Source organism: Poeciliopsis prolifica, unplaced genomic scaffold (genome assembly GCF_027474105.1).
Source record: "Poeciliopsis prolifica strain line A6 unplaced genomic scaffold, Auburn_PproV2 SCAFFOLD010, whole genome shotgun sequence".
NCBI lineage: Eukaryota > Metazoa > Chordata > Actinopteri > Cyprinodontiformes > Poeciliidae > Poeciliopsis > Poeciliopsis prolifica.
This window is the reverse complement of record NW_026562385.1, coordinates 5,027,129-5,053,417: the sequence shown is the minus strand read 5'-3', so window position 1 is coordinate 5,053,417 and position 26,289 is coordinate 5,027,129. Positions and strand designations below refer to the sequence as shown.

At 37.6% G+C, this 26,289-nt stretch overlaps 4 protein-coding genes across 5 annotated transcripts; all 4 read right to left on the bottom strand.

Moving 5' to 3' along the window:
* Positions 1-6,584: 6,584 nt before the first annotated feature.
* Positions 6,585-9,482, bottom strand: pvalb8 (parvalbumin 8). Its single transcript, XM_055035739.1, has 5 exons — positions 9,155-9,482; positions 8,717-8,784; positions 7,729-7,861; positions 7,372-7,481; positions 6,585-6,874 (listed from the first exon to the last, which is right to left on the bottom strand). The coding sequence occupies exons 2-5, from the start codon at positions 8,775-8,777 to the stop codon at positions 6,849-6,851; spliced, it is 330 nt and encodes a 109-aa protein (XP_054891714.1). The 5' UTR covers positions 8,778-8,784; positions 9,155-9,482; the 3' UTR covers positions 6,585-6,848.
* A 4,361-nt stretch (positions 9,483-13,843) lies between these two features.
* LOC129363620 (parvalbumin beta-like) lies at positions 13,844-16,131 on the bottom strand. The gene is made up of 5 exons (XM_055035825.1): positions 16,001-16,131; positions 15,355-15,421; positions 15,097-15,229; positions 14,229-14,338; positions 13,844-14,142 (listed from the first exon to the last, which is right to left on the bottom strand). The coding sequence occupies exons 2-5, from the start codon at positions 15,413-15,415 to the stop codon at positions 14,117-14,119; spliced, it is 330 nt and encodes a 109-aa protein (XP_054891800.1). The 5' UTR covers positions 15,416-15,421; positions 16,001-16,131; the 3' UTR covers positions 13,844-14,116.
* A 1,523-nt stretch (positions 16,132-17,654) lies between these two features.
* On the bottom strand, positions 17,655-19,909 carry LOC129363622 (parvalbumin beta-like). Its single transcript, XM_055035826.1, has 5 exons — positions 19,779-19,909; positions 19,004-19,069; positions 18,680-18,812; positions 18,329-18,438; positions 17,655-17,944 (listed from the first exon to the last, which is right to left on the bottom strand). Exons 2-5 carry the CDS (start codon positions 19,059-19,061, stop codon positions 17,919-17,921), a joined length of 327 nt encoding a protein of 108 aa, XP_054891801.1. The 5' UTR covers positions 19,062-19,069; positions 19,779-19,909; the 3' UTR covers positions 17,655-17,918.
* A 2,315-nt stretch (positions 19,910-22,224) lies between these two features.
* Positions 22,225-26,147, bottom strand: pvalb5 (parvalbumin 5). Of its 2 annotated transcripts, none has more exons than XM_055035827.1 (6): positions 26,098-26,147; positions 24,364-24,547; positions 23,824-23,900; positions 22,814-22,946; positions 22,538-22,647; positions 22,225-22,453 (listed from the first exon to the last, which is right to left on the bottom strand). In XM_055035827.1, the coding sequence occupies exons 3-6, from the start codon at positions 23,882-23,884 to the stop codon at positions 22,431-22,433; spliced, it is 327 nt and encodes a 108-aa protein (XP_054891802.1). In that variant the 5' UTR covers positions 23,885-23,900; positions 24,364-24,547; positions 26,098-26,147; the 3' UTR covers positions 22,225-22,430. The 2 variants fall into 2 exon arrangements, with proteins under 2 accessions (XP_054891802.1, XP_054891803.1); XM_055035828.1 differs by having other exon boundaries at positions 23,824-23,896; positions 26,098-26,146.
* Positions 26,148-26,289: the final 142 nt, after the last annotated feature.

Here is a 26,289-nt window from a genome sequence, read left to right as displayed (position 1 = left end):
TTCACAAAAAAAAGGATAAAGGTCAGAGCAGCTCTAAAGTTCTCTGAGCTGTATTTATTCAATATCTAATTTTTCAGCTGCAGAGATGATTTAAAAAGGGTCAATATGACAAAAGAAGAGAGAAAGACTCTACACTCAATGGACACTTTATCACAAATGCCTCTTCAGTAGATTGCTAACTAGCTCATAACATGGCAATGCATTTAGATGTATAGATGCAATGGAGATAATTTGCTACAGTGAATTTTGACTTTGTGACTTTGTCAAGTTGTTTGAGCAAGACTTAATGATTTGAATATTTTGGAATATTTTGCACCTCTATGTCTTTGGTTTTTCAGAAAATGGTCCCACAAGGAAAAAGAGGCAGTTAGGAATGAAAAATTATTTTCATTGTCAGAGTAGAATAGAATTGATATTACAGAAAAGCATGTCATCTCTAATGCGAGAATATGCACAGGATCAGCAATTTGAAACTCTTACTTAGTCTTGTGAGTCTAGATTTCAGCTGCAACATTCATTCCTGCACGTGGCGGTGTGTTAGCATAGATTTCACAGTGCACATCTCAGTGCAACAAAGCATCTTTGTAATGTGGGGCTTTTGAAGATTTATATTAATGATGTACAGCTGACAAATCCATAAAGACCATTTATTCACATGGGTGTACATAAAATGATAAAATCTTGCTGAAGTCTGCACTTCTCAATGATGAAGTCAAATTGTTTTAAGTTAAACTCCATATTTACATACAGACACTTTTTAATGATAGCTATGATTTGGGCAAAATAATATTTATGACTGCAGCATCCACAAGTAAACCATGCGCAAACCTCTCCAACTAAACAAATTGTCTTCATACAGTAAGTAAGGCACAGCAACTTTATCCTGGAAGACGATTGCCACTTTGTCCCATTTGTGCCTTCTCATTTAGAAAAGTGTGCAAAGTACCGGTGTCTTGCTTCATGACAGCCATTACTCAGTCTGAGGATGCGTCAGCACATGTAACAACCGCTCCGGGCTTAAAGCAGGGTGTGTCTTAAAAGTTCATGTTGCGAACATGCAGCAGTCTATCTAACAGAGACTCCTTGAATTACATCACGCAACCTATCACTTGCGTCCACAAAAAACCAGTTGACTGGGATCAAAATGCTTTTCAAGAAATCCCCTTCCACGAATGTCCTGTGTGTCAAGAATAGTCACCGATATGTTTGCAGCCTGCCATTCATAAATAATGAAGGGAATCTACACACACGCCATATAGAGAGGTTCTGCTTGTGTAGCAACGGTAACAGAGCTGTCACCCTCTGCATTATGGATAGAGTTCTTAAGGTAAGCTTGCAAAGCCCATTCAAATGTCCTTTGATGGCAGTTAAATCTTTCACAACGATTCTTCCCATGCACAATATCCGGTAGCAACGTCTCTGATAGTTGGGTGCTCCAAAAGAGTGGGAATGAGAGAAAATGTGTGTGAGCCTCCACATGTTTCAACCTCCCAAGTGTTGTGTGAGCACCTCTGCTTGTTATCAGCTGAAGATGGGATGTGGATTAAAGTTTCAGGCAGACTTAATCAGTAAGATGAGCTGGACATTCCTTTCTTGATATGAGTTTTTAGTGACAATGGAACAAGGTCATCAATTATTGAAGTATCACACAAACAAGCAGGGTAGGCATTTGTGTCAGTCCCAAAGGCCTAATTCCAACAAAATGCACTTTACATTATTAACAATCACATGAGTTCTTTTATGTAGCTCAGTTAAACACAGCTTAAATGTCAAGACATGTGTAAAGTATAATTAAGATGCAACTATTAACAGCATATTACAAATTTACATGAATGAAAGTACAAGAACACTTTGCAAAAGGAGAGAAATATTTTATTATTGTTATTATTACCATTATTGTTATTATTATTATTACATTATCTGACAGTAAATTTCCAAATAAATGAAAATATTATTAAAGTCGATTTTTATTGAGGATTCAAATACATTTTAAATCATGAAAGAAAATATGTACTCGTCAATGAACAGATATCTTACATTTTTTACATGTTGCCTATACAAATAAGTTGTTTAAAATTACATTGGTAAAATGATAATTTTTGCAATTATTGAATTATTAAGATGCCAATCAGCATTCACACACGAGTTTAATCTTTCACATAATCTGAAAAATCTGTAACTGTAAAATGTAAACAGAAGTTTTATATTTTAGTTTTCTTTGTGGAATAGCTGTGTAAAACAAATGTAATGCAGTCTAAATATTTGCTAGCTTGGACATTCTGTTTTGTTTTTTTATTTACAGGAAAGAAATCACTTGATTTTCTAATGTGTCTTGAGATTCTTGTTGTCTGGTTTTATAAATAGTTATAGTTTGGATTTAATAAGTATTTATTTTCCAGTTTGATGAAGTTCTTTTTATAAAATAATTTCAAAAGGCTCCTTCTTTTCAATTATACATACAGATATATTCAATAAGGATATCAGATGAGGCCCTCTTCTCCAGCTGAAAGTATCTTTTGAAAATAACGTTTAAAAGAAGGAATTAAACATATGTTTTATTAAGCCACGATTCTGTTTTTTTATTATTATTGTTTATTGGTTTGATGTAAAAGCTCAAAAAAAGCTTAAATGTTATGTTTTTATTACCCGTACATGGAAAACAGAATCATAATTGACAGAAATAAGAGCTTTCAAACATCCATCTGTGCAGCACATCTACATAAACCATTTCACTTTTTAATATTATTCTAATTCATTGAATGGTTCTGTGGATTTTTTTTTTTTTATCTCAAACTTATCTGTTAGTGTTTTTAATTCATTATCCCCAGTAACAGACATCTGCAGCATCATTACCATTTAATATTTTATAACAATTTTCCTTGAAAAGAACAATGCCAAGAAACATTTGACAGATGAATAAGTCGTTCCAGTAATTTGGAATAACACCAGCGGCGGCTAGTACCAAGAAAAAGAAGAAAAGCTAGAGGAAGGCAGCATTGCGTTCCAGCTTTGCTGAGGGAGTCACTCTGAAGAAGCCTCTATGAAAACTTGTAGACTTTTGTGAAGAAATGAGAAAATTTTTAAGATGCCGGTGGTGGAACTATGACAAGGATGACAAACCAGACGTTGAATGGAGCGAAGATACCATCCGGTTCCCAGTGGAGCCGTATGGTACAGCTGTTAGGTAACTATGATATTCAGCCTTGTATTGCTAAGTATTCACTGATACAAATTTGACTTCATGCTGTACTTTTGCATGGATTATAGTGACTTTTTTGTCCACATAATTACTAGATGGGCAGATTGTTGTCTCAGTGGAAGGAATATTTTTGTTTTAAACATGTGCTGCTCAAAATTTCAAACTCTTTCCTGTTTGTAACGTTCTTTTGAAACCCTTGAAAGCTATGGACCAGTGATAGCTGAATAAAATTATGCTTCATAGTTAGCGGATTTCACATATACTTAATATTATGTTTATCTTTATTTCTAAAAAATGACAAAGGATGCCCAAAACTTCTGAGAATTTAAAATCTCATATCAAACACAACTTTAGAACATGTCATTATCTTTAGTTCTTGAAGTTACTGTATGAAGCGATAATGCATGCTAGAGGTAAATATGTATTTTCTTTTTTTATTTTTTATTTTTGCAGTAGGCTTAATCAATGCAGTATATCTTTTTCTTTTTTTTTATTTCCCCAAAAAATCAATAGGTAAAGATGCCCACTATTGGACAATTGTATTCTCCTCAACAGTACTGGCTGGTAGATGTAAAAACTGAGCCTCTTTGTTGTGCCATAATTGAACCTCATCGAAATTGGAAAAGGTGACTGAACATTGAAATGTACACCTCAACATATAAAGAGAAAAATATATTCTAAATTGTGAAAAAAATGATCATACTTGCTTTTGATCATTTTGCAAACTAAAAAGTATATTTTCCCTAAACTAAATAAATGTATTCAAAACAATGTTTTCTTAAACTTAGATTTATTTTACAGCTTTATTCACAATTTCACGAATGAAAAGTGAGGTGTAAATAGATTTTTTAAGACCTTGACAAATGATGACTGAAAACAAAGCCTGCTTCAAAAACTGCTGCAGTTTGTCATTTTTTCTCACATTGTCTTCTCCACAGAAACAGATCCATGTTCTCTGCTGCTGCTTTACCTCCCACTGCCCTTGAGTCCAGGTAAACTGCTTGTCACATTACCTCGCGTTGCTGTCCCACACCAGCACATCCCGCCGTCAGTGTCGACTTGTTGGCTCACGTTTCCTTCCTGTTTACCGCTCCTGGCTCCTGACCCGCAGGGGTCACTGATCCACTGTGTGTTGCTTGGGTTGTGTTACCGTCTGGCTTCCCCCATGCTCGTCCCTCTTCCAGTGCAGTGGTCTCCCGTCACCCCAAGAACCCCTCACCCTGCTGCGGCAGCACAGGTTAGAATCAGAAACTGATAACAGCAGCTATGGATGCCTCATAATTTAATACATGTTCTCACTGTCTGTGAGCAGTAAGTGCTTAACACAATATATCTAACAACCGTTACTCCAGTACAGTGCCTCAAGTGAGACGGATGCAGCAAGCATGGGAAAGAAGGTGATCTGTGCAAATGAGACTAAAACTGATTTTTTTTTTTTTTTTTTTTACATTTTTTACCAAACATTGTGACCATCTCCATTGTAGAACATAGCGGTGGCAGCATCATCCTGTGGAAATGCCTTTGTTCAGAAGGAAAACTACTGGAAGCCAAAACAGATTTGATAATAAGGCTGAGGATCATCTTCCAGCAGGAAAACATTTGAACCTAAAGCAGAGTGATTTAGATTAAGTGATAATCATATATTAGAATGGCCCAGTCAAAACTGTACCCAGTTTCAGTGGAGAATATGTAGAGAGATCAATAACTGATCAAGAACTCAGAGAATGACTCAAAATTTCTTAATTAATTCCAAAGAAAAATTAAATTGAAAAACCCTAACCCTAAGCATCCTTAAGCAGTACAGTCTGCTCCATTCCTCCTTGTATGCTGCTTCACTGTTCCATCTCCGGTCCAGTCTGTTGACCAGATGAACATCGAGGCCCTTTTGCTCCTCCACAACCTCTTCACCCATGATGAACATATTGTTTGTCAGATTGCTGCATTTCACCCAGTGATGCACCAACAAAAAGAAAAGGATGAGCAAAAAATACAGTCTTGCACATCAGACTGAAGACAGGAACATTTGCTCATTTTGTTTTCATAAGATGTGCCCCAAATTACTTGCAGGTAAAACTGTAGCAAAATTCTTTGTGCAAATTGTAAAGTCAGATGGGCTGGTCACAAATCCACACAATTTTCTGATGTTAGATTATATTGAAATATTGAAAACTATATATTGATTTCTTTCCACTTACACATTAACCACTCCCTTGTATTGGTTTATAAAACATACGGCTTGTGGTTGTATTGTGACAAAATGTTAAATAGTTCCTCAGGTATTAAAATGTTTGTGAAACAATTTACTGTGAAATGTCTAAAAAGAAATCCAAACATCCTTTCAATAAAAGTGACAAGACCAAGTATCATATCTTTGCAAGCAGCTTAATGGAGCGGCTAAATGTATAACTGCAGAATCTACATTGGTGACCATGACCTCATGCTAATGCCAGGGTATATCCCGTGGGGTAGCTGTGAATGTCAGGTGTGTGCTCTAATAGTCAGGTTCCCCCCTGCAATCGAGGGATAATTGTAACAACATTAAAGTGGAAGGTCTAAAACTGCTACTCTGTAGTCGGATGGGAGAAGAGTGAGGTAGTTGTTAATGTTAATTCCTTGAATCCTGTAAGTGCAGAGGGTAAAAATGCAGTGTGGTACTGATTTGAAAGTGTGGTGGAAGGAGGAACTTCAGAGTGGCCCGATATGATAAACTACTGTTTCAATTATTCTTCTCCAAAGATTTCTTAACCAACACTTCTTAAGAGCACTCCTTGAGAATGTCCACTCCTAGTTAGCACAATGCAGAGATAGATGCCTTTTTTGCATTTTCACATTTTTGAGGGGAAAGTTTTTGCATGGTTGATTACAGTGTCGAAATTCCCATTTGATTTTTGCAAATGCAAAGGTTTTTATTTGCGCCTGTGTTTTGTTTTCCCAGCCGGAGCGGTGTTGGAGTTTATTTACAAAGCTGAGGTCAGGAGCCACTCGATCCGACCACAGTGACACTCAGGTGGTCAGCAAGGTCACCCCTCCAGCTACTTTTCCCCTGGCCCCACAGTTCCACAGATCTATGATTTTTCTGCCTCCAAATACACACACACACGCACACACACACACACGCCCCCCCCCCCCCCACACACACACACACACATCTGTAGTGCACATACACAGTAGACTTCTTTTGTACCCGATACTATCTGATATTTAATCTTATTTACTGTGTAAGAAAAATGCACATTCAAGGACACCTCTGTACTGTAAAAGAGCTACCATATGTATAATTTTCTCTCTCTGTATTTTCAACTTTTTTTTCTATTTAAACCACTTTAACTCAAATTCCAATCTAAGACAATGTTAAATATAAAGAAGGCAAGACAAGCATTTGGGATTAGATTGTATCCTTTTATTTTAGCAGACAGGTGCCAATTAGTTTGGGCAACACAGCTTTATGATGATCTGAAGCACATGAAGAACCAAAAACCTAAAAACATGACTGGTATTAGTGAAAAGGAATACATTGAAATGAAGACATTAGGAAGGGTTTTGTTTAACTAGGTTGAAAATGACTAAGGTAGTAAAGTAGGAGCCCTTTATGTGTCCAACCGAAGGCGATAGGTTAAGATGAGATCTAGATGGAGGGCTTTTCACCAGTTTAGGACAGGACCAGAACTTGGAATTCTGTGGGCAAAAAAAGATATATTTATATTACAGGTGATTCAGGTCCATCAGCATAAAGATTTATGAGCAACTCCAAATTTTAGCAGCATGGTTTTGCTATCACAAGATGACAAGATTGTTCAATCGCTTCAACCAGAAATGTTTCATCTGATCTAACAAACTGTCTTCAGATCCAGCCAACCTTAACCTATGACTCCATGTTGAAATTGTGCTACAAATTGGCCCAGATGAGATTACTTATTTTTCACAGCTTCAAAGCTTTTATTTATTTATTTTAACATAAGAGACATGACTGGTTTTGGCAATACAGCATGCATTCAGTCAATCCAAGAAGGTCCTATTCAAGAACCCATTTTGGAGTTCAAGCCCACTTAGCTTCAAACCAGACTAATGAGAACTCCAAACAAAAATGCTGACTAGGGAGTTGACTGTTTGTCTTTTGGGCTCAGACTTATTTGTATTTTGGAATGACACATCATCCAAACAGAAATTCTCACCTTCTGCTCCAATTCTCCCGTCACTATCACCGTCAGCAGCTTTCAGGAAGGCCTTGGTCTCCTTGTCCGTCAGGACCCGAGCCCCAGGGTTGAACCTCTGGAGGAAAAACCTGATGGGAGGAAAAGAAGATGCATGAAGCCAGAGAAAACTTTTCATCTGAATGAACAGTAAAAATAGCACTCAAGGACAAATTGGAAAATAAAACTGATGTCTTATTGAATCAGATAGAAAAAAATAAAAATAAAAATAAAATGCCCAAAGATGTACAATAGTCACTTGAACATGTATGCATATCTAATTTCTTCTAGAAGATAAAGCTAATCTTCACAGGAAACAAAAAAAAGTTGACGACTCACTTCAGCTCTTCCTCCTCAATAAACCCACTGGCATCATTGTCCAGGATCCCAAAAACTTTCTTGACATCCTGGGCGCTTTTCTTGCTCAGGCCACACAACTGGAAGAACTTCTTTGGACAGAAGGAGTCCGGAGCTGCGAGAAGAGGTATAAAGATTTTATTGAAAACTGTCCTGGCTTGGAAATATTGCCATGCAACAACTGTAAAGAGGGATGATTTTTGCATCAGTTATATTTAGAGTTTTAAAAATAAAATTAACGACTCCTTGCAGATGCACCATTGGTTACTTGAAGCAACTACATGCATGTTTAAATGACTTAATAATCCTGCTGAAAATGTGTAGCTTCTGCAGCCTAGAATAAATAAGTTATAAGTTATAAATAAGTTGTTAAGTTTCAAAAAGGTTTTACATTCTAGTCAGAAACTCCCATCATTTGTGAAGCATTTATTTATATATACAGTTCAATTCTTTATTCAGTAAATAAAAACATACTGGAACTTTATTTGACACTTGGTAATTCTGGTTTAGATTAATTAAGGTCTCATGTTTGTCTTTTTTTTCTTTCTTCTTCTTTTTTTTCACTGAAATTACTTCAGTTATATTTTATAACCAGTGTAAACAACCCTCCCCTTAAGGAACAAAAAAAAGTTATTCTGAGAGAAAAAAAATTGTTCTATGAAGAGCAGACTTCCTTCAAATATTCAAATATTCTCTGACAAAAAATTCAGAAAAAATAAGAACACTTGGCACGTTGTGTTTATGTTTCACCTATTCAGTGCTGAAACTAGAAGATCAAATCTGAAGTCTGCCAAGAGAAAGCAATTCTGAAGGAAAACATCCTTAATACTAAATAGAATAAAGCACTTTCCCAAAGCACTTTGTGCGTAATTGTTTAATTGAGCCATCCAATCCATTGTCAGTGGACTGCGGTGGCACCTTGTACATGTGTACAAAGAGATCACAAAGATATATTAGTGAAAAAGGATACCTTGGCAGTCCTTGACGGCGCTGTCGATGGCATCAGCAGAAAGGATAGATGAGAGCGACATTTTATTCCTGTAGGAAGAACAGCCACGGTGAATTATTAACACATTTAGACAGGTGCGATGTAAACGCAAGAGCAAAAACCAGACAAAGTGGCAATAGGTAGCCTGCAACCTGACAAGGTAGTCACTGATCTTGCAGCCAGCAAATTAGCAACTTTCACATAAAACTTTCTCTGTTTTTTTTTTATTATTATTATTATTTAAATATTTCTGATGTATTTGCTGCATGCTGTTGGTAATTAGTAAAAGCCAGGATTTCAGAAGTAAAAAAGATTAACATATGTAGAGTATACATATCTTAAAAAAAAAAAAAAAAAAAAAAAAAAAACTAGCTAATGTAAAGAAGCTGACGTGAACTCCGTGCGTCCTCCGCATCTTACCGCGTTAGAAGTTTCCTCTGTGGTCGGACGGTGATGCGGCTGAGAGGTGAGGCGCTGTGGTGACTGCTGTCCGTCAAGGAGGATTTATATAGGTCTGATTGCAGCGACAATAGGGATCGCTTGAGTTACCTGACTATGGATCAAATTCTGACTGCCCGCCCCTGATCCGATTTCTCAGCTAACTAATTAACCTTTACTATTTATAACGCGCATGAGCACAGAGATCGGCATGTGGACTTCCGTAACGCCCTTGTAAATAGCAAATTAAGTCTGGAAGAAGAAGAAGAAAAAAAGAAAAATCATTAACTCAGCCTCAGCTCCATCATACACTCCCCTTCCTTTCAACTCCAATATGTACAGTAAAGGCTGGGAGAGGCTGAAAAGCGACTGTCTCTCTCTTCTTTTCTTCCTCTTTTACTGTACCACCCCCATCATATAGGTATCATTTTACAGGATCTTAGCAATATGCTTTGGAATGAGGGAAGCTCCATCTTTGATGTTCTTTTTGGTTGATCGTATGACAACTTGTTTCTAATAGTCTCTCTTTAGAAAGCTTAAGGTTCCCAAGATTGAATGTCATCTGAAGAAGAGAGAAAAAGGAAGGAAAAAGCGTGATGTCAGGGATGCCCACAATTCTAACCTTCTCACTTACACTGACTTCGAGAGCGGGAGGTGGGGAGATCCATGAAAATGCTTTGTCACTTGTACTGATTAAGGTCACTTTGACGTCCCAAACGGTGATGATGAGGGATTTTTATTCATTGATCAGACAAGCCACATCCATAGGCAAAAAAAAAAAAAAAAAACAGCGAGCAAAAGTCTTGTAACACGAGGACATGTCCAAAATACATGAAATTAGGGATTACCCTTTGTTCTGAGTCCCTGATAACAGAAGACCGCCTCTCCGTGTCAGTTACACGAAATCTTTGTCCTGGTGCACTTTTATGCGCTTCTGTCAGTAAATGACATGGTTGTGCGTAAAGGTCAACCTGAATTTTGTTTTAAGTCTGAAAACAAAAAAAAAGCATGTTACAATGCTGAGTAAGTTCTTTGTATGTTAGGTTGCAAATGTTATCTCTTCAGACACCTTCGACTCTTTAGGAGTCGATATTTTGGAGTAGAAATCCTTACCGGTGGCCAGCTTCACTCATCACTGAAAGTCAACAGTTAGATTTTAACCTATAAAATCAATAAATCTTAACAAAATGAATGGGGAATGTGTTTTGTCCTACATCTAAGTACAAGTGCCTGCAAAATTAGGTAAATTCAAATTCAGTTTTGAGATGCTGCTACTAATGTGAATTAACAGACACTCAAATATTTTTTTTTTCTGTTGCAAATTGACCTAAACTTTAGACACAGCAGAGAATATCTGTCAAAAGCACACCAAATATACACAGTCAGCAGTTCCTAAGCAGCTCTGTATTGTTCATTAAGGTCAAGCAACACTAAAGTCTAAAGATACAAGTTGGGATTTGTTAGTAGATGAAGGAATTATAGTTCAACCATTTTTACACATTATATTTACGAAATAATATGCTTGGTTAATTTGTAAAGAATGCTACAATCAACAATTCATACTTTTTAATATGTATCAAAAAGCCTAATATATAACGCTACATAAGAGTGTAAATCAAACCGAACACACCCGTTTTCAGAATTACTGAAATAAGCTAAATTTCAGAATAATTGGACAGTTTTCTTCTCAGAGTTATACATATGTATAAATTATGAGTTTGACCAAAACATTGCAAAGTTTGAAGCTTTATAAACTTCAAATAGATTAATTTACAATATTTTAGTTAAATCAAGGTACACATGTGCATGTATTTTAAGGCAACACCTTAAATACACTTCTTTACTGTGCTAACACTTAATTATGTCATGTTTTGAATAATTAGTGGATTTAAATTTTTTTCTCCGTGGTAATACTGGAGAATGCACAAGACTAGTCATTGCAGTTTTTTTCAGGTTTTTATGTTGTTAGTCGTGCCACACTCAATGTATTGGATTCATTAATATATTGTGCTCAAAATACACCCTCTGATGTCTATTCAACCATTAAAAATGCTTTGAGTGTGACAATATTCACTTTTGTTTTTGTTTTTGTAAGATCAGTGCCTACAACATTGTTTTCAAGACCCCGATCTCAGTCTTTCAAGAGCTACAAAACTTTAACTAGAGGAATCTTAAACTGGATCTTTGTTACACTTTATAGCAACATTGAGCCCATTTGCATTAATGAATAAATAACTTTGTGCTTTCTGATTCCTCTCGAGTTTTATCCGGCTACCAACTAGTCAGTCAGGCTTCTTAGCAGCTGACAAGCTGCTGAAGTGTGCTGGTGAAGTTAGACTGCATCTAGAAGGTAAAGAGAAACTCAATCATCTCATCATGGCTCTGTGTGACAAAGAGACCAAGGACACAGGACGGAGCAGAGTGATGCCACTTTACCTGGAAAAGGAGCATGATGTCATGCATCCCCGCTGATACCACCTTAACTATACTGTTACAGGCCAATCATTTATTTATTTACATCTGCTAGTGCTCTGTAAGCGCACGCATGGGGAGACAGGACATGGTGTTTTCTCACCTCTCTGGGGCAAAGGAGACTGACAGATGTTAGTGAGAGAAAACAAACTGTGTAGCAAGGCAAATAATAAAAAACAAGTAATCATTTTGGTAGCACATCGGTTTCCCAAACAAGATTATAATAATTTCCTTATCACTTTTTTATTAAGAAATCTTTTTCTCTATCTTTCATGTAAATATAAGATAAAATAACTCTTTGTTAGTCCCACAAGTGGTAAATTTAAGAGTAAAGCATGTGATCATTAGTAACTCAAACAAAGTGCGTACACAGGTAATCACCGACATTTACTATTTTTACATTTGTTATTAATATTTTATACGCTATACCAATTAAATGATAAAGAAATTTATGTGATTAAAGAAAATAATTTTAAGTTTAAATATGTTTGGCCCATTTTAGAACAATAGTAAACATTTTAATAAAGACCAAGGAACACAGCAGACAGATCAGGGATGAAGTTCTGGAGGGCTTTAAAGCAGAGTTATGTAATAAAGACAATCCCAACCTTTGAACATCTCACAGACTTCTGTTCAATTCATCATCTGAAAAACGTGGCACAATTGTAGAAATACTAAAACATGGCCATCCATGTTGATCAGCATAGCAGCCAAGAGCTCATGGTAAGCATCAGGGATGCAGGGAGGGTGAGGAGATCCAGAGATCAGGTGGAGAAATGTGTTCACAGAAAACTGTAAACAAATACAATCTGGTGTATTGTTGAAATGAATGTTTAAAAAGTTGTCATAAATCATGTAGAAAAATGCTTTGGTAAGATGAGCCCAAGAGTTCATGTTTTTCGTATATAGGCAAACTGCTGCAATTGTTTGAAAAATAACACTCCAACCAAAAAATACTGTCTGTGAAATATGGTGACTGCAGCAATATGATGGATGACCAAATACAGTAACAATGGGAAAGAGGTTCAGGCCTCCTCAAAGTACAAATATGAAATTGCCCTTCACTCTTTTAAATCTGAGTAAGATTTAATTGAAATGAAGATTTAAATGGTCTTGCTTTGCAAAGCAAGACCATTTTCTTTCTGCTGACACACAAAGATGCTCAAATCATAACCCAAAATACTTGTCACTGTAATTGCAGAAAAAGATGATTCTGTAGAATTTTTACCGAGAGTGTGAATATAAGTGATGGGCACAAATTTAAACGACGATATTATTGAAATTATGTATTCCTTTCCTCCTACTTCATAACCATCTGCTATCACATAAAATGTCAGCAAACCAGGGTGACAATTTTAGTTGCAATGTGAAAAAAGGGGAAAAAAAGTGGTATAAATGCATTGAAAGTACCATATGAACATATATATTTATTATTGAAATATAACAAATTTTATATTTGAAGTAGTTATTTCGAACATGCTGGTCCAAACTACAGAACAAAATAAAAAATATTAAAATAGAAGGTAAGAAATAATCAGAAGTAGCCCAACAAATGCAACCATCAACGTGACTGATGGTTGATTTTTTTCTAATGTTTTCATATGGTTGAATGGTAACTTGGAATGTCCACACTACCATCTAGTGGTTTTACGGTGGAACTACAAACAATTCATGTGCTCTCTCAGTTTGTACTGGAGTTCATGTGCTTAATAGTATGCCATTAAATGGGGTCACAATTATTTGGATATCTCATAAAAGTCGTGATGTATTTTTCTAATTTGTTATGATAGTTAAAACTTTGGGTTCAGGGTCTAAACTTGAGGATAATGGGGTAGGTAGGGCTACCTAGATTTGGATGTTTCCAAATCTAGTGCAATGACAAGTGAAATGACAAAATAATATTTTTGAGATTAAGGTCTTGAACAATGCAGCAGGTGTCTCTCTGCCACATATGGCTGTTTAGCCCTTGCAAAGTGGATCTAAATAATTTTGACTATAAGTTCTCTGGAGATGATCCATATTTCTTTTTCAGCAGTTTTTTTTGTGCTTTTTCTTTTTTGTATAGATTGCATAAAAAATGTTCCTGACTCTCTGAGCCAGGACTCATATCATTATGTATTTGACATAGTTTTCTTTTCTATTGCTACTTCTCCAACCCAAAAGAAGTTATGTGGGCAAAATGACTCAAAAACAAAGAAGTAAGACCGTAGTAAAAGAATATTTTATTTTCTTTTACTTTTAGTTCCTGGAAAGTGCATTATAGATTTTACAGTTAGCAAAATTCATATTTAAGACATGAACACAACCGAGCGACATTCACAATCATCACCTTTTGGACAGTGTGTTGCATAGAAGAGGAAACTTCCCTTAAGCAAATGTATAAAAATTATTTAAATTCAGATGAAAAGGGGGGAGGTCGATGTGGGCATTGTTGTTCCATCAGAGCATGTGTTGTTGGTCATGTTGCCATCTTTATGCCTTTACCAAAGCAGCGAACTCTGCAGGGTAGACAGGGACAGGAAATTATAGAAAGTTGTACATTTGTTTAAGCAAAGGAATGTCCAACCAGTGTCTCGGCATGTACCATCACATCCAATCTTGCCGTCTCCGTCACTGTCACCGGCTTTGAGGAAAACCTTGGTCTCACCGTCGGTCAGTGCACGGGCACCTGCGCTGAAGTTCTGCAGAAACAGCCTGCCAGATACAAGAGGTGCTCATCTAACATTATTGAACAAAACACATCGCAAATAGACCAAATAAAGCAGCAATACTGAAAAAAAACAATGCAGAGGTTGGTTAAATAAGCTTATTCGTGGACATTTTTATTTATAGATATTCATGGTCGCTCAGTCCTTATCTCACGTCTCAAAAATGTTGAATGTCAGACTAGTTTGGCCCAACTGATCAATCCCCAAAACTCTCCAACTACATTTAGGCACCAAAAAAACGTATTTCCATTCACATCATCTCACTTTGCAACCACTTTGTTCAAGGAAAGTTCCTTTTCTTGACAAGATTTTGCTCGGTGGGGCAGGTGTCACCTCGAGAAAGATTTAAAAGGATTTCGCAGATGAGGGCCACTGGTAAACTTGCAATGGCAAGTTTAACAATACATAAAGAAATGTAATGCCTGCTGTTGTTGGATTACAACTGCACATAAAGGAGTGAGTAGGCTGCAATCCAAAAAATTCTCTCTAAGTAAGACTTTCTGGATGCGGCTCCACCAAATTTATACAGAACAGGCTAGTGATAACTGCCTCTGTCTGCCCTCCTACTGTTACAACTGAATAGTATTTAATCTTAATTTAACATCATAAGATGAGCACCCTGCCCTTAAAAGTGTGAATGTAGAAATTCATTCCCTCAGTATCTTGTGTCAGTTAACATTGTTGGTCATCATAGTAAATGCTACCTAATGTATGAAGCCCATTTTTCCCAGCCATGCATCTTACTTCAGCTCTTCCTCCTCAATGAAGCCGCTCTTGTCCTGGTCAATGATGAAGAAGGCCTTCTTGACATCGTCGGCGCTCTTTCCGGCCAGACCGCAAGTCTTGAAGAACTTCTTGTAGTCGAATGAGTCCGCGCCTGAAATCAGCAGAGCTTATAATGCTACTGAGACCAGAGGCAAAGACAATGGATATCAACAAGAATAAAGTTACAAAAAAAAAAAAAAAAAATGAAGCAAAAGTAAAAAAGTATAGAAGAATCACCTTTGCACTCATCCAGGGCTTTAGTAATGTCAGCATCATTCAGTACACCTGCGAAAGCCATTTTGATCTGCAGAGACAGAACACTGATCAATTTTAACTTTTGTAAAAGCAATTATCCCTGAAGAAACACCCTATTTATATAAAGGACTTGATTATAGCTCACTACATTGCAAAAAAAAAAAAAAAAAAACATTCATAAAGCTAAAGAAACAGAATTTTGATCACTCCCATAAAAATTCACACCATGTCTTGCAAACAAAAAATGCTGTTTAAATGGCTGTCTTTTGGCTTTCCGAGTAGAATAAACAGAACAAGAAAGGGTTCCGATTTGAAATACTTAAGTCCAATTCTTTCTGAAGTGCAGGATTTGCATCGCTTCACTCCTTCCGTGAAGCTGAGATTGACACTTGGAACTACTGCAAGATGCGGAGGTCTGACCAGTAATCCACGGCTCTCTTTTTTTTTTTAAACGCTGCCGCTCCCAAAAACAAGCATTCAGTGTGTTTCTTTAGATGCTGCAATGCAGTGAGGTCCTGAGCAAAGCCAATGTCAAAAGAAATGAAGAGCCAAAAGGTTTTTCAAGGATGCAAGTCTGGATGTGGGTCTCGCATTTTCTCTTCCCTTGCCTCTCTTCCTTCAGACTCACCTCGGTTGTGCCTTTTGCTTTGTAGGGTACAGATGACACAGACAAGACTGAAGTCGACTGCAGTGACCATCCCGGTGCTCCCAATGACCTTTTATATACTGTCACGCTGTGGAAATCTGAAGCATAAGATAACTGACACCGTGCTGAGGAGGAGGAAGACGAAGGAAGGGATGGGGGGGGGCTCGTACTGCAGCTACAGAGCGGTCTATTTTAAGTTTCAAAAATGAAGACGCTTAAAAGGTGCGTTTGAAGAAGTCTTTAATGTCCCTGGCTGCTAAGAATAGGCCTGCACACTGCTGAGCTGGGCGAATTGGAAGGGCTGCTGTCAACCCGTAACCATATTCATGAGGATACTCGGCATGCATGCATTATAGCTGGAGTGAGTTGGACTAACTGGTTGTTTTTGATACTTTTATAACTAACCAGTTTTAAGGTATGATTTCATTTCTTCTTTTAGTGAATCTATTGCTCTTGTCTTTCATTTTGAGCAGAGCATAGTTTTATGTATTTGAGGCATTATTTGTATATTGTGAGGAATATGAAATAAATTTACTTAGTACGAAATGTTGTTTTCTTGTTACATGTCAGCAGTAGCCCAACCTTTGAAGAAATATTTTTTGTTTCTTTGTAAAAAAAATGTTTTTTTTGGTTTTGAAGGAAATGGAAGATGATGTTTAGAAAAAAAATCTCTGTCAGCCCTATTTTGACCATTTCATCTTCATAGAGCGTTGGAGGAAATGTTTCTTTTTCTGTTAGAGAGTAGATCACTTCTGCAAATATTGCTCAATGTTATTAAATGCTTATGAGGGTTTTGTCATTCTTTTTCTGACAAAATAATTAAATAACTCTAGTCTAGAGGATAAAACTGAAGATCCATGGTCAATAGGTGGCAGCATAATGCTGCCACCTTTGAGCTGCAGCCCTTGAGTCTCTCTGTTTTGACCACCGCCTGACTGTATCTAGGTGAAGTTGTTATCTGATAGGGATGAGGATTTACATTTTGCTCACTTGCAATGCCCAGGACGTTTGAAACCCACTGCAATTGCAATCTGGCATCAGAAGGAAAAATTAGTTTAAAATTTAAATAAGCATTTTGAAGCTAATGCACTGTTTTAGTCTGTTTTACCACCTAAAAAAAGATGTTTCCTGCAAAGAAAGTGAAAAAATAAAGTGGGTTATTTGCTCAATAGTCCTTAAGCCAGTGTAACTATTTGCAGTGGGTTTGAGCCAGAAAGCAGCCCTGCTGCTGAGACAGTGACTGTTAATAGCCATCCTGTTGCCACAGCACATCATTTAACTGATTATGCAGCACTTGTAGAAGAAATAGATCTTGGACTAGGTCATCTAATTACCCAAAGTTTGGCAGCTATCTATTGCAGATTTCCCTGGGTCTAAAGAAGCATGTGAGCACAGCCCCGGGGCAATTCCCAAGCCCTGGCCAATGTCCAGCGACGCTCCCCTTCCCATTAACCAATTATAAGAACAAGTGTCAGGCAAGTAATCTAGTCCATTGCTTGATGACTCTTGAGCATTCAAAAGCTCTGGCATATGAGGACTCACTTGACACTGGCTCTTTATTATCCCCATTGTGTTGAAATGATTTCTTTTAGGAAATGCAGCACACTCAGCCAAAGACTGACCTGAACAAGTTGACTTCACACCAAAAGAGTATTTATTCCTGGTTTTTCACTCTTCCTCAAAAGTGCAGATGGTGTTGTACAGTTTGCACAAGTCATCATTTCTGAACACATAACACAGTTTGAGTAACATTAACAGCAAAATATGTCTTCCATGTTGAGAAACAGTTTGCAGGCAACTCATAAATAAGGTATAAAAAATATTCTTTCAGCTGGTGATTAATGAATCTTTGAGGAGTTTGCGGTTCCATGAAAAGAAGTGGATCTTGGTCAGTGGAAATTTATGCCTTTACGAGGGCAGCAAACTCTGCAAAGGTAGAATGAAACTGCTGTTAGTTGCAGAAAGTAGAAAATCTTTGGAAACATTTATTGGTGTAAGACTCATTGAGCCGATTCTGACCAAGAATTACGATTTATACAACTCAATGGCCAAAGTGCAAAACCTTCTGTCTGCAGGATTCTCTCATTGGTAGAATTCACTTTAGATGATGAGAACAAATGAAGCTGCTTATAGTCAGTCTGCATGCAAACTTCTTGTGACAAAAAATTAATCTAATGAAGCAAAAAGTCCAATCTAGGTCTTTGGGAAGACAACCACTATTTTTCAGAAAAGAGGTTTTGTACTTTGTCAAATTGATATTTTTTAAAAAATGTAATTAAATTTTTTAAAGTTTATGCAAAGAACTCTTACCATCAACTCCGATCTTGCCATCACCATCGCTGTCACCAGCGGCAAGGAAAGTCTTAGTCTCCTTGTCGGTGAGTGCCCTGGCACTGGGAGAGAAGTTCTGCAGGAACAGCCTGACGAGTGAGCAAAAGAGTAGGAATTAAACCAATGCAAGTAAGCCTTAATTAATAATTCAAATCTTTTTTGGTCTTTTAGGTAGACCAACCAGGTCAAAAAGTATTCGAATTTCCTAGAATGTGATCAAGCCCAGCCCTCAAACAGAAGGATGACTGTGCAACACCACATAGTAATGTCAGATTTTATCCACATTTAAAGCCAATATGCTTTGAAAGAAGTGTTCAAGTGATGTCTTACTTCAGCTCCTCCTCCTCAATGAAGCCACTGTTGTCCTGGTCGATGGTGGCAAAGGCCTTCTTGACATCATCGGCGGACTTGCTGGCCAGGCCGCATGCCTTGAAGAAACTCTTGTAGTCGAAGGAGTCGGCAGCTGAAAATGCACATTACATCTTCATTAGTGCCTGATACGTCAGCAACAAGGCATGGATGTCTCAGGGTAGCTCCGGCTGGCAATTTCTTAGGAATGTTCGTAAAGTTTGGTAAAGTCTGCCTCTCTGCTCTTAGCTACTTTGCTAAGTTTAAATGATGCGGTGCTTTGTGAAAATGAAGGAAAAGTCTCACCTGCGCAGCCATCCAGGGCAGCCTTGACATCAGCATCGTTGAGACCAGCGAAGGCCATTTTTTATTCTTGGGATGAAAAGAAGACAAATCTCAAGGTTAGAATGAGCATCTGAAATACTAACAAGTATTTTAAAGAAAATTTAAAGCATCAACCCAAATGACTATGACAGCATCCTCTTTGGCTTTGTATGTCTAACAAAAGCATCAATTTTAGGTTTTAAAATACCAGATGAAAAATTATTCATTTCTTCTCATAGCTTCACAAAAAAGTTGCTTCCTTTTTTTTCATTTCACAAACCTTTTAAACATAATAAGCATCTATGTTTGCCACTGGCTAACCAGCTTCCCTTTTCCTCAGGATGTTTCCTCGCAGGAGCCTACTGACTATTCATCCCAAAGCGTTTAACTGTGACCGCACTTAAGAACCGATGCTCTCACCAGGAGACCAGATCACACAAACATGAATACCTATCAAACATTTTTTAAAAATGGCAGCTGAAAACATTCGCTGCTGCAAAAAACATGAGTCAGCCTAGCTCTAGCCAACCAGCATTCTTCCAAAAAACGTTGATCCTCTGAAGTGAAAAGGCCCAATTTGGCCAACTTTAGTATTAACTGAAAAGTCCTGAGGTCCATGTATTTGCTGCCTAGGTTGGTTCCATTTCTCCCTACAGCTGGTAGTCCACAAAGATCCCCCTCCTCTGAATCCGTTTCAACCCGCTGTATGATCTGCAGAAGTCGGGGTAGCTTTTAGAAAGGTGCACGTCCCACTCACCTTTGCTCTGCAGTGAGGCGAGTGAAAACCAAGGCGGACTCGAGTGAATGCCAAAAGCCTCTTTCCCCCCTCTCTTATATATCCTTGAGCAACACCATTTACAGACGTTTGAGTCTCAGTATCAGGTACCAAGATGCATGGGTTTCGAAAAAATGTGTCTAGTAGTCTGGAACTATTTTTAGGTGAACAAATGAGGATGCTACCATGTGTGCTCAGGCCTATAGCTAGACATGTGGAAACTCGAGCAGACCCGAAGCTCGCCGATTTCATGGCACATGTTGCAATCGTATTATGATTTACAACCAACATTTAAAATGTTGGTTTTAATATTGAAGTATAAGAAATGTGCATATGTAAGAGTGCAGGGCACGGTCAGACACTTTATCCTAGGCAATGATGAGAAGTGAACATCAAGTACCTGCAGTTACTTGGTGTTCAATTTCGTGATTACTATAGAGACAAAATAATTATTTAAGACCACAGGCAGAATTTGCTCCCCACATGACCTTGTCATTTAGAGCTCTCAAAAGGAGAGGTTTTTTTTTCTTATGATGAAGTGTGATTATTATTGGACCATCCTTGTATCAGCTTCTTTTACATTTCACGAATAAGCAATGAAGTTTATGCATTCAGTGTCATTCAGTGTCTTTTATTTCACGTTATTACAAGCTGTGTAAGTCATACATTTTTCTTTTTACTTTTAATCTTTTATGTGAAGTGGTACAATTTCTGATCACTTCACTTGGCCCATGCGTCCAGACCAAAATGTAATCATGTGTGCAAAGTAAAGGATACAGTATCTTTACATGAGTTTCAGTGAACCTCCACTGGCAGGGTCGCATTTCAAATGTACCAGCAACATGTCTAAACCGGAACATGACTTTGAGGTCTGTACCACCAGATCTCTGTCCTTAGTAGGCAATCTGCCAATCATCTGGACTATTTTTTGCATCCCAAATGGGTTTGTGTATTAACAAGGTGACAATTTGATGACAAATCTTATTTTCATACCTTCTGTTAATTTAGTTGTCATCCATCTGCGCCTAAGTAATATGTAGTCGAGATATTTCTAAATATTTGTGATACTGATGAATATTTCACCCAGACTCAGCAGTAATTTGAGAGTCACCCTCCAGACAGAAGTAGCCCTAATATGAGAATCGGGACAATATAAGAAGGTGCTCTTGAAAATTAATGCAAGACATGAATAAAATTATATACGTATAATTGCCTTGCTAATGTCTGCATCCTTTTGTCACTATTTCATTACTATTTGTGCAAGAAATGTCATCTGCTTCAGTGCTGAGATTGCTTCAAGTTATTAGAAACTGTTTTTTTTTTTTTTTTTTTACAAAAGAAGTCCATTCATCCCACCTTGTTTTGTTTTTTGCCAGTAGCTCAAAGTCAGTCAAACTGAAATGAGACATGTCTCTTTAGATGTTTTTTTTTGCTTGTTTTTTAATTATAATTGGGGCTGGTCTTCACCTGGACATGAAAACTGGACATGAAACCATAAGCTTACCATAAACGATCCCATTGTTGCTCTGGCTGTACAAAATGTACAGCCTGACATTTCATTTTCAGGTCAAGAGGTTATCTTTCATCTATCTTTAAGTTTGATCAGTTTTGCTGCTGATGAAAAGTCCTCATAGAATGATACTGCCATGGTGTGCAAAGGGTGATGTTAACATCCCATTTCAGATAATATTTCTGCATGATGTGTTTGTGTCCTTAACCAGTTTGATTGTATTTAGAATTATTTATAATAATTTGTGACCTCAAAGAGTACATGCTGATGATGGGAAGCTACTGGTCTGTACCCTGGGGCAGCTGTGGCTACAGCAGTCTGACAGAAGCAAAGTTGCCATTTTGCACAGTCAGCCCTTCTGACCAACCCCAGCAGGCGAAGTGGGTAAAGCGCCTGGCCCAAAGACATATCCCAATGAGGTGAGGAAGCACTGAGTGCAGAACAAACTCCCGCTCTGTCGCCACTGGATTTATAATGATATCAAAATAAAACGCAGGTTAATTGTTTGGCAATTATGTGACTTATCCATCCATTTTCTTACACCCTTGGCCCTAGTGCAGTTGGGAGGGGTGTTGGTGCTAATCTCCAGCTAACGTTCCAGGTGAGAGGTGGGGTGCACCCTGGACAACGATGCACACAAACCTAGGGAGAATTTAGAAAGATCAATTAACCTGACAGTCATATTTTTGGAGTGTGGGAGGAAGCAAGAGTACTCCTCGCATGCACAGGGAGAACACGCAAACTCCATGCAGAAGTTTGCGTGGACTGGGGAATCGAACCCAGGACCACCCAGGACTAGTAATTGCGCCACCCATTGTGTGAGTTTGGGCTCTTCTGATTAAGAAGTCCTGAGATCGTTTGACCACATCTTAAAATAACTTCAAAGCGATAAAAAACAAAAACAAGAGAAGACAGTGGTAGAACAGCTGAAAACCATTTTTTTATTTCATTCAGAAGACCAGATTGATTCAATGCAGACATCCACGTTGGGCCGTTTCAATCTTTTTTCATGTGTTAACAAACCAAATAAGAAATTAGCAGGCAGGTACAGAATTTGGTCCTTTTTTTCCATCAGCCAATGACGGGTGAAGAACTCCAAATTCATGATTTGAGTATTTTCATCTTCAATTCAAAAGATCACAGAACTCTACAGGGAGGAAACAAACGGACAGACGTTAGTTTGCTACAGTGTATTCTTCTGTTTTTGCACCACTTTTCTGACATTTGATACCTTCTATCCCAATTTTGCCATCACTGTCTTTATCCCCTGCTGCCATCAAAGCTTTTGTTTCGGCTACTGTGAGCTCTCTGGCAGATGGACAGAAGTTCTGCAGGAACAATCTAAAAAAGGACCACACAATAAGAATAAATACATAAACACATAGTCATAATTTCATACCTTATTCCTAAACCTTATCTTCATGCATAGAACATGGTGTGCCTTAAAAGTGTTTTACAATATCTTTGGGGCCCAAAATGTGGTTTATGTTTACACATTTGTCCTTACTTCAGCTCCTCTTCCTCAATGAATCCGCTCTTGTCTTGGTCCAGGACAGTAAACACTTTCTTCCCGTCTGCCTCAGACAAACCAGTAAGTCCCACTCGTGCAAAGAACAACTTGAAGTCAAATGTGCCTGGAGCTACAGTACATTGGTCAGGAAGAAAGAGAGAGAGGAGACCGAACATGAAAAGGAGCAACTACAAGAAACAGACACGAGTGAATGCGTGAGCGAGTGAGTGAGTGAATGGTCAATCGCTGAATGACATTAAAGAACGAATAGTGGGGGTCTGAATAGAGACGTCGCATTTACTCATTCGCTCAGATGACTTTCATTATTCTGCCAATGACATTTACCAGTATATACCCTGAAGCGCATTGTAGGCTTTGCTCCTATGCTTTGTAAACAGCACAAGGAAAACAAATATTGCCTCAGGTTTTAATACAAACTTAAATGCCAAAAGTTCTCAACTTATTATTTTTGCAAGAAGACACCCTGAAATAACTCTAAAGATTCACGCTGAAGAGGATGTCTAAAATAATAAATTAATTTATTGTGTCACATCCTCTAGTGTAACCATTTCATAGCTATGGTTATTTTACTTTGTAAAACTCGCTCATATTTTTTTTTGCCTGCAAAGCATAAAAATAGCAAGAACCAGGAATAGAGCTTTGCATGCCTTGCCATGCAAACATAATTGCTAAAGATAAATAATTAAATGTTTCGGCATGCGGGGAGCTTCATAGCTTGTGCTGTTGGGTCAGCTATGTTAAGGATGTCTGATGAAAACCCTTTGGTATCTGGTTGGTAACCGGTCTCCTGCCGTTTGTTTGCCTGGTAACCAGCAGGATCCCTGCCCTCACCCTCTTGTGAACAACACAGTGCAATGCTTCCCCTCAGGAGTGTCAGTTGTCCCTGGGTGAACATATGTGTGTATTTCCTTAAATTAAAAAGGATTTTCTTCTCTTTTTTTAATATATCTTCTTGCAAGCACATTTGTGCATACTATCTAAATCACCTTGACAAGCTTGGACTGCAGCTTTGATGTCCTCTTCGCTCAACATCCCAGCAAATGCCATGTTTCTCTGGGGCTACCTTAGGGAGACACAGAAACACATAAATGGAAGAAACACAAGGTGACAGAAACAGAATCTGGTGCTCTTTTTTATGTCAGATAGCGGTTCATGTGAGATAAAATCAGCTGGAATGAAGCCATATACTATAATTGCTCATTCCCTGTGGTGTAAAATAAGACACTGGTTAGCACTTAGTGTATAGTTTTCATGAGAAGGATACCACTAGTTAGAAACATAAATATTGTAGCAAAATTTGCCAAACAGAAAAAGCTGGACTTTGATTTTAAGCTTATCAGCCTCTGTCCAGAAAATGTTAGCAAACATAGAAAGTTGCTGAAATAAACAAGAAATCAAAAATAGGGTTTCACATTCTGTAATTTCTTCTTATAGCAAAACAACACTTTTCAAATGATACAAAGCCAAAGAAATAACATAATTGCATCACCAAACAATTATGTACAAAGAAACTAAAAGATGCTCACCGTGCTGTGGGTGATGTTTTCACTTTCCAAGCAGATGATGTTGCAGATCTCTGCCTTGCTCGCTTTGTGCCCGAGTCACTGACACTCTATTGCGGATTCGTGATCTAGAGTGTAAGAAGCAACCTGACGTCTCTGTCCTCAATCCCAGAGAGATTCCCTGTATGCCACGCATTGCCTCCTCCTCCTTCATCAGTTAATCAGAGCAGATAATTTTGTCATTCATAGGCCTACTGATTTGTAAACCTGCAGGCATATCAGAAACACTGGTTTAAGAAAAGAAAGAGAAATAAAAAATGGCTTTGATATTTGATTGAAGCAAATTGTACAGTACCATGTTTTAGATTGCTCTTGCTCATTTAATTGTTGCAAAAAAGCTACATAATGATAAATATTAAAAACACATACTCACAAAATGTTCCTTATTTCTGTAGACAAAAAAATTTATATGAACTGTCAGAACAATTAGCTTCTTGATTCTTACTAGATATAGAAACATACATATCTCAATTTAAAAACAGTTTAATGAAAAAGAGTTGATTTCTCTTTTTAAATTGGCGTATCAAATCTGAATCATATAGAACCTTGCAAAAGTACTCATGCCCCTTGATTTCTTTCACATTTTGTCCTGTTGAATTCACAAACTAAAATGTCTCTTGGACTTCATCTGACAGACCAACATAAAAATGTGCATAACTGAGAATGTCACACATAACTTTCAAAACCTTTTGCAATAAAAACCTGAAAAAAAGTGGTGTGCATTTTCTTATTGCAATCCATCCATCGTCTCATCAACTCTGACCTGCATCTTCTCTGTTCCTGGTAAATAATTTTAATCCCTGAAAATGATACTGCCATCACCAAAGAGATAATGTGTTCACAGTCATGTTCTCCAACTCAAAATCTGTTTTGTATGTTGCCTTTTTAAATCTGTTTGATGCGTTACCCATATTAATTGAGGCAAGCTAAAAAAATGGGACCACTCTGTGGCTTTCTTTCAATGATGGCTCTCTTATATACATGTTTTTATAAGGGGCAGATTTGACAAAGACAATACAAGTCCTTTGGTGTGTGCAACAAGATGCAGGATTTCATCTATAAGGGTTGGGATTTTCTTTTCTTTTCTTGCTCTTCTGCCATTATCTCCTGGGGTAGCAGAATTAGTGTTCAAAAAAAGCAAAACCAGCTTATAAAGAAGACTGGCTGTGTCTTGGAAACTGCTCTGATGGCTCTGAGGATGATGTGAAAAAAGGGATTCTTCATAAAATGCAGAACATTACAGACAACCCTGAAGATCCTTTTCATGAGGCTGTTATACAACAATGGCATTCTATTCTTCTTCTTGAGTTTGTTGGCGGGTGACAAACTGTTATTTGACTTTCATTACCACCACCAACTAACAACAGTGTCTTCAGTCAAAAACCTTTTAAATTTACTGTAAGACAGACCACTACAGGAAATTCTACCACCAGCACCTACATCTCTTTGAAGAAGCTTGTATAATATGAGTTTCAACAGCATTTAAAATATTAGAATGTTTTTTGGAATGGCTGACTAGATTTTTCAAAAGTGAAATACGAATCAGAGTTTTTGAAATATAAGAAAACTGGCATGTTAACAGGGAAATTTGCAAACAAAACAGCCTCAATTTGTCACATATCTATGTCACTAAATAAAACCAATTACTCATTTATAGCTGGTCATAAATCCAGAAACGAACATGTTATGCTGGTATACCTTCTTCCATTGCGTGACTCAAGTCAGCCAAGTGACTGGGAGTAAAAGGCTTTCCTCTGCTTTGACACAAATCAGTGAATTCACTTGATTGACAAGAAAACTGCACGCTGATTGGCCACACAAGTACAAGCTAAATGCATTCTTCGTTTTGATTGGTGTATGTAACTGCTCGTCATATGGATTTTTACGCCC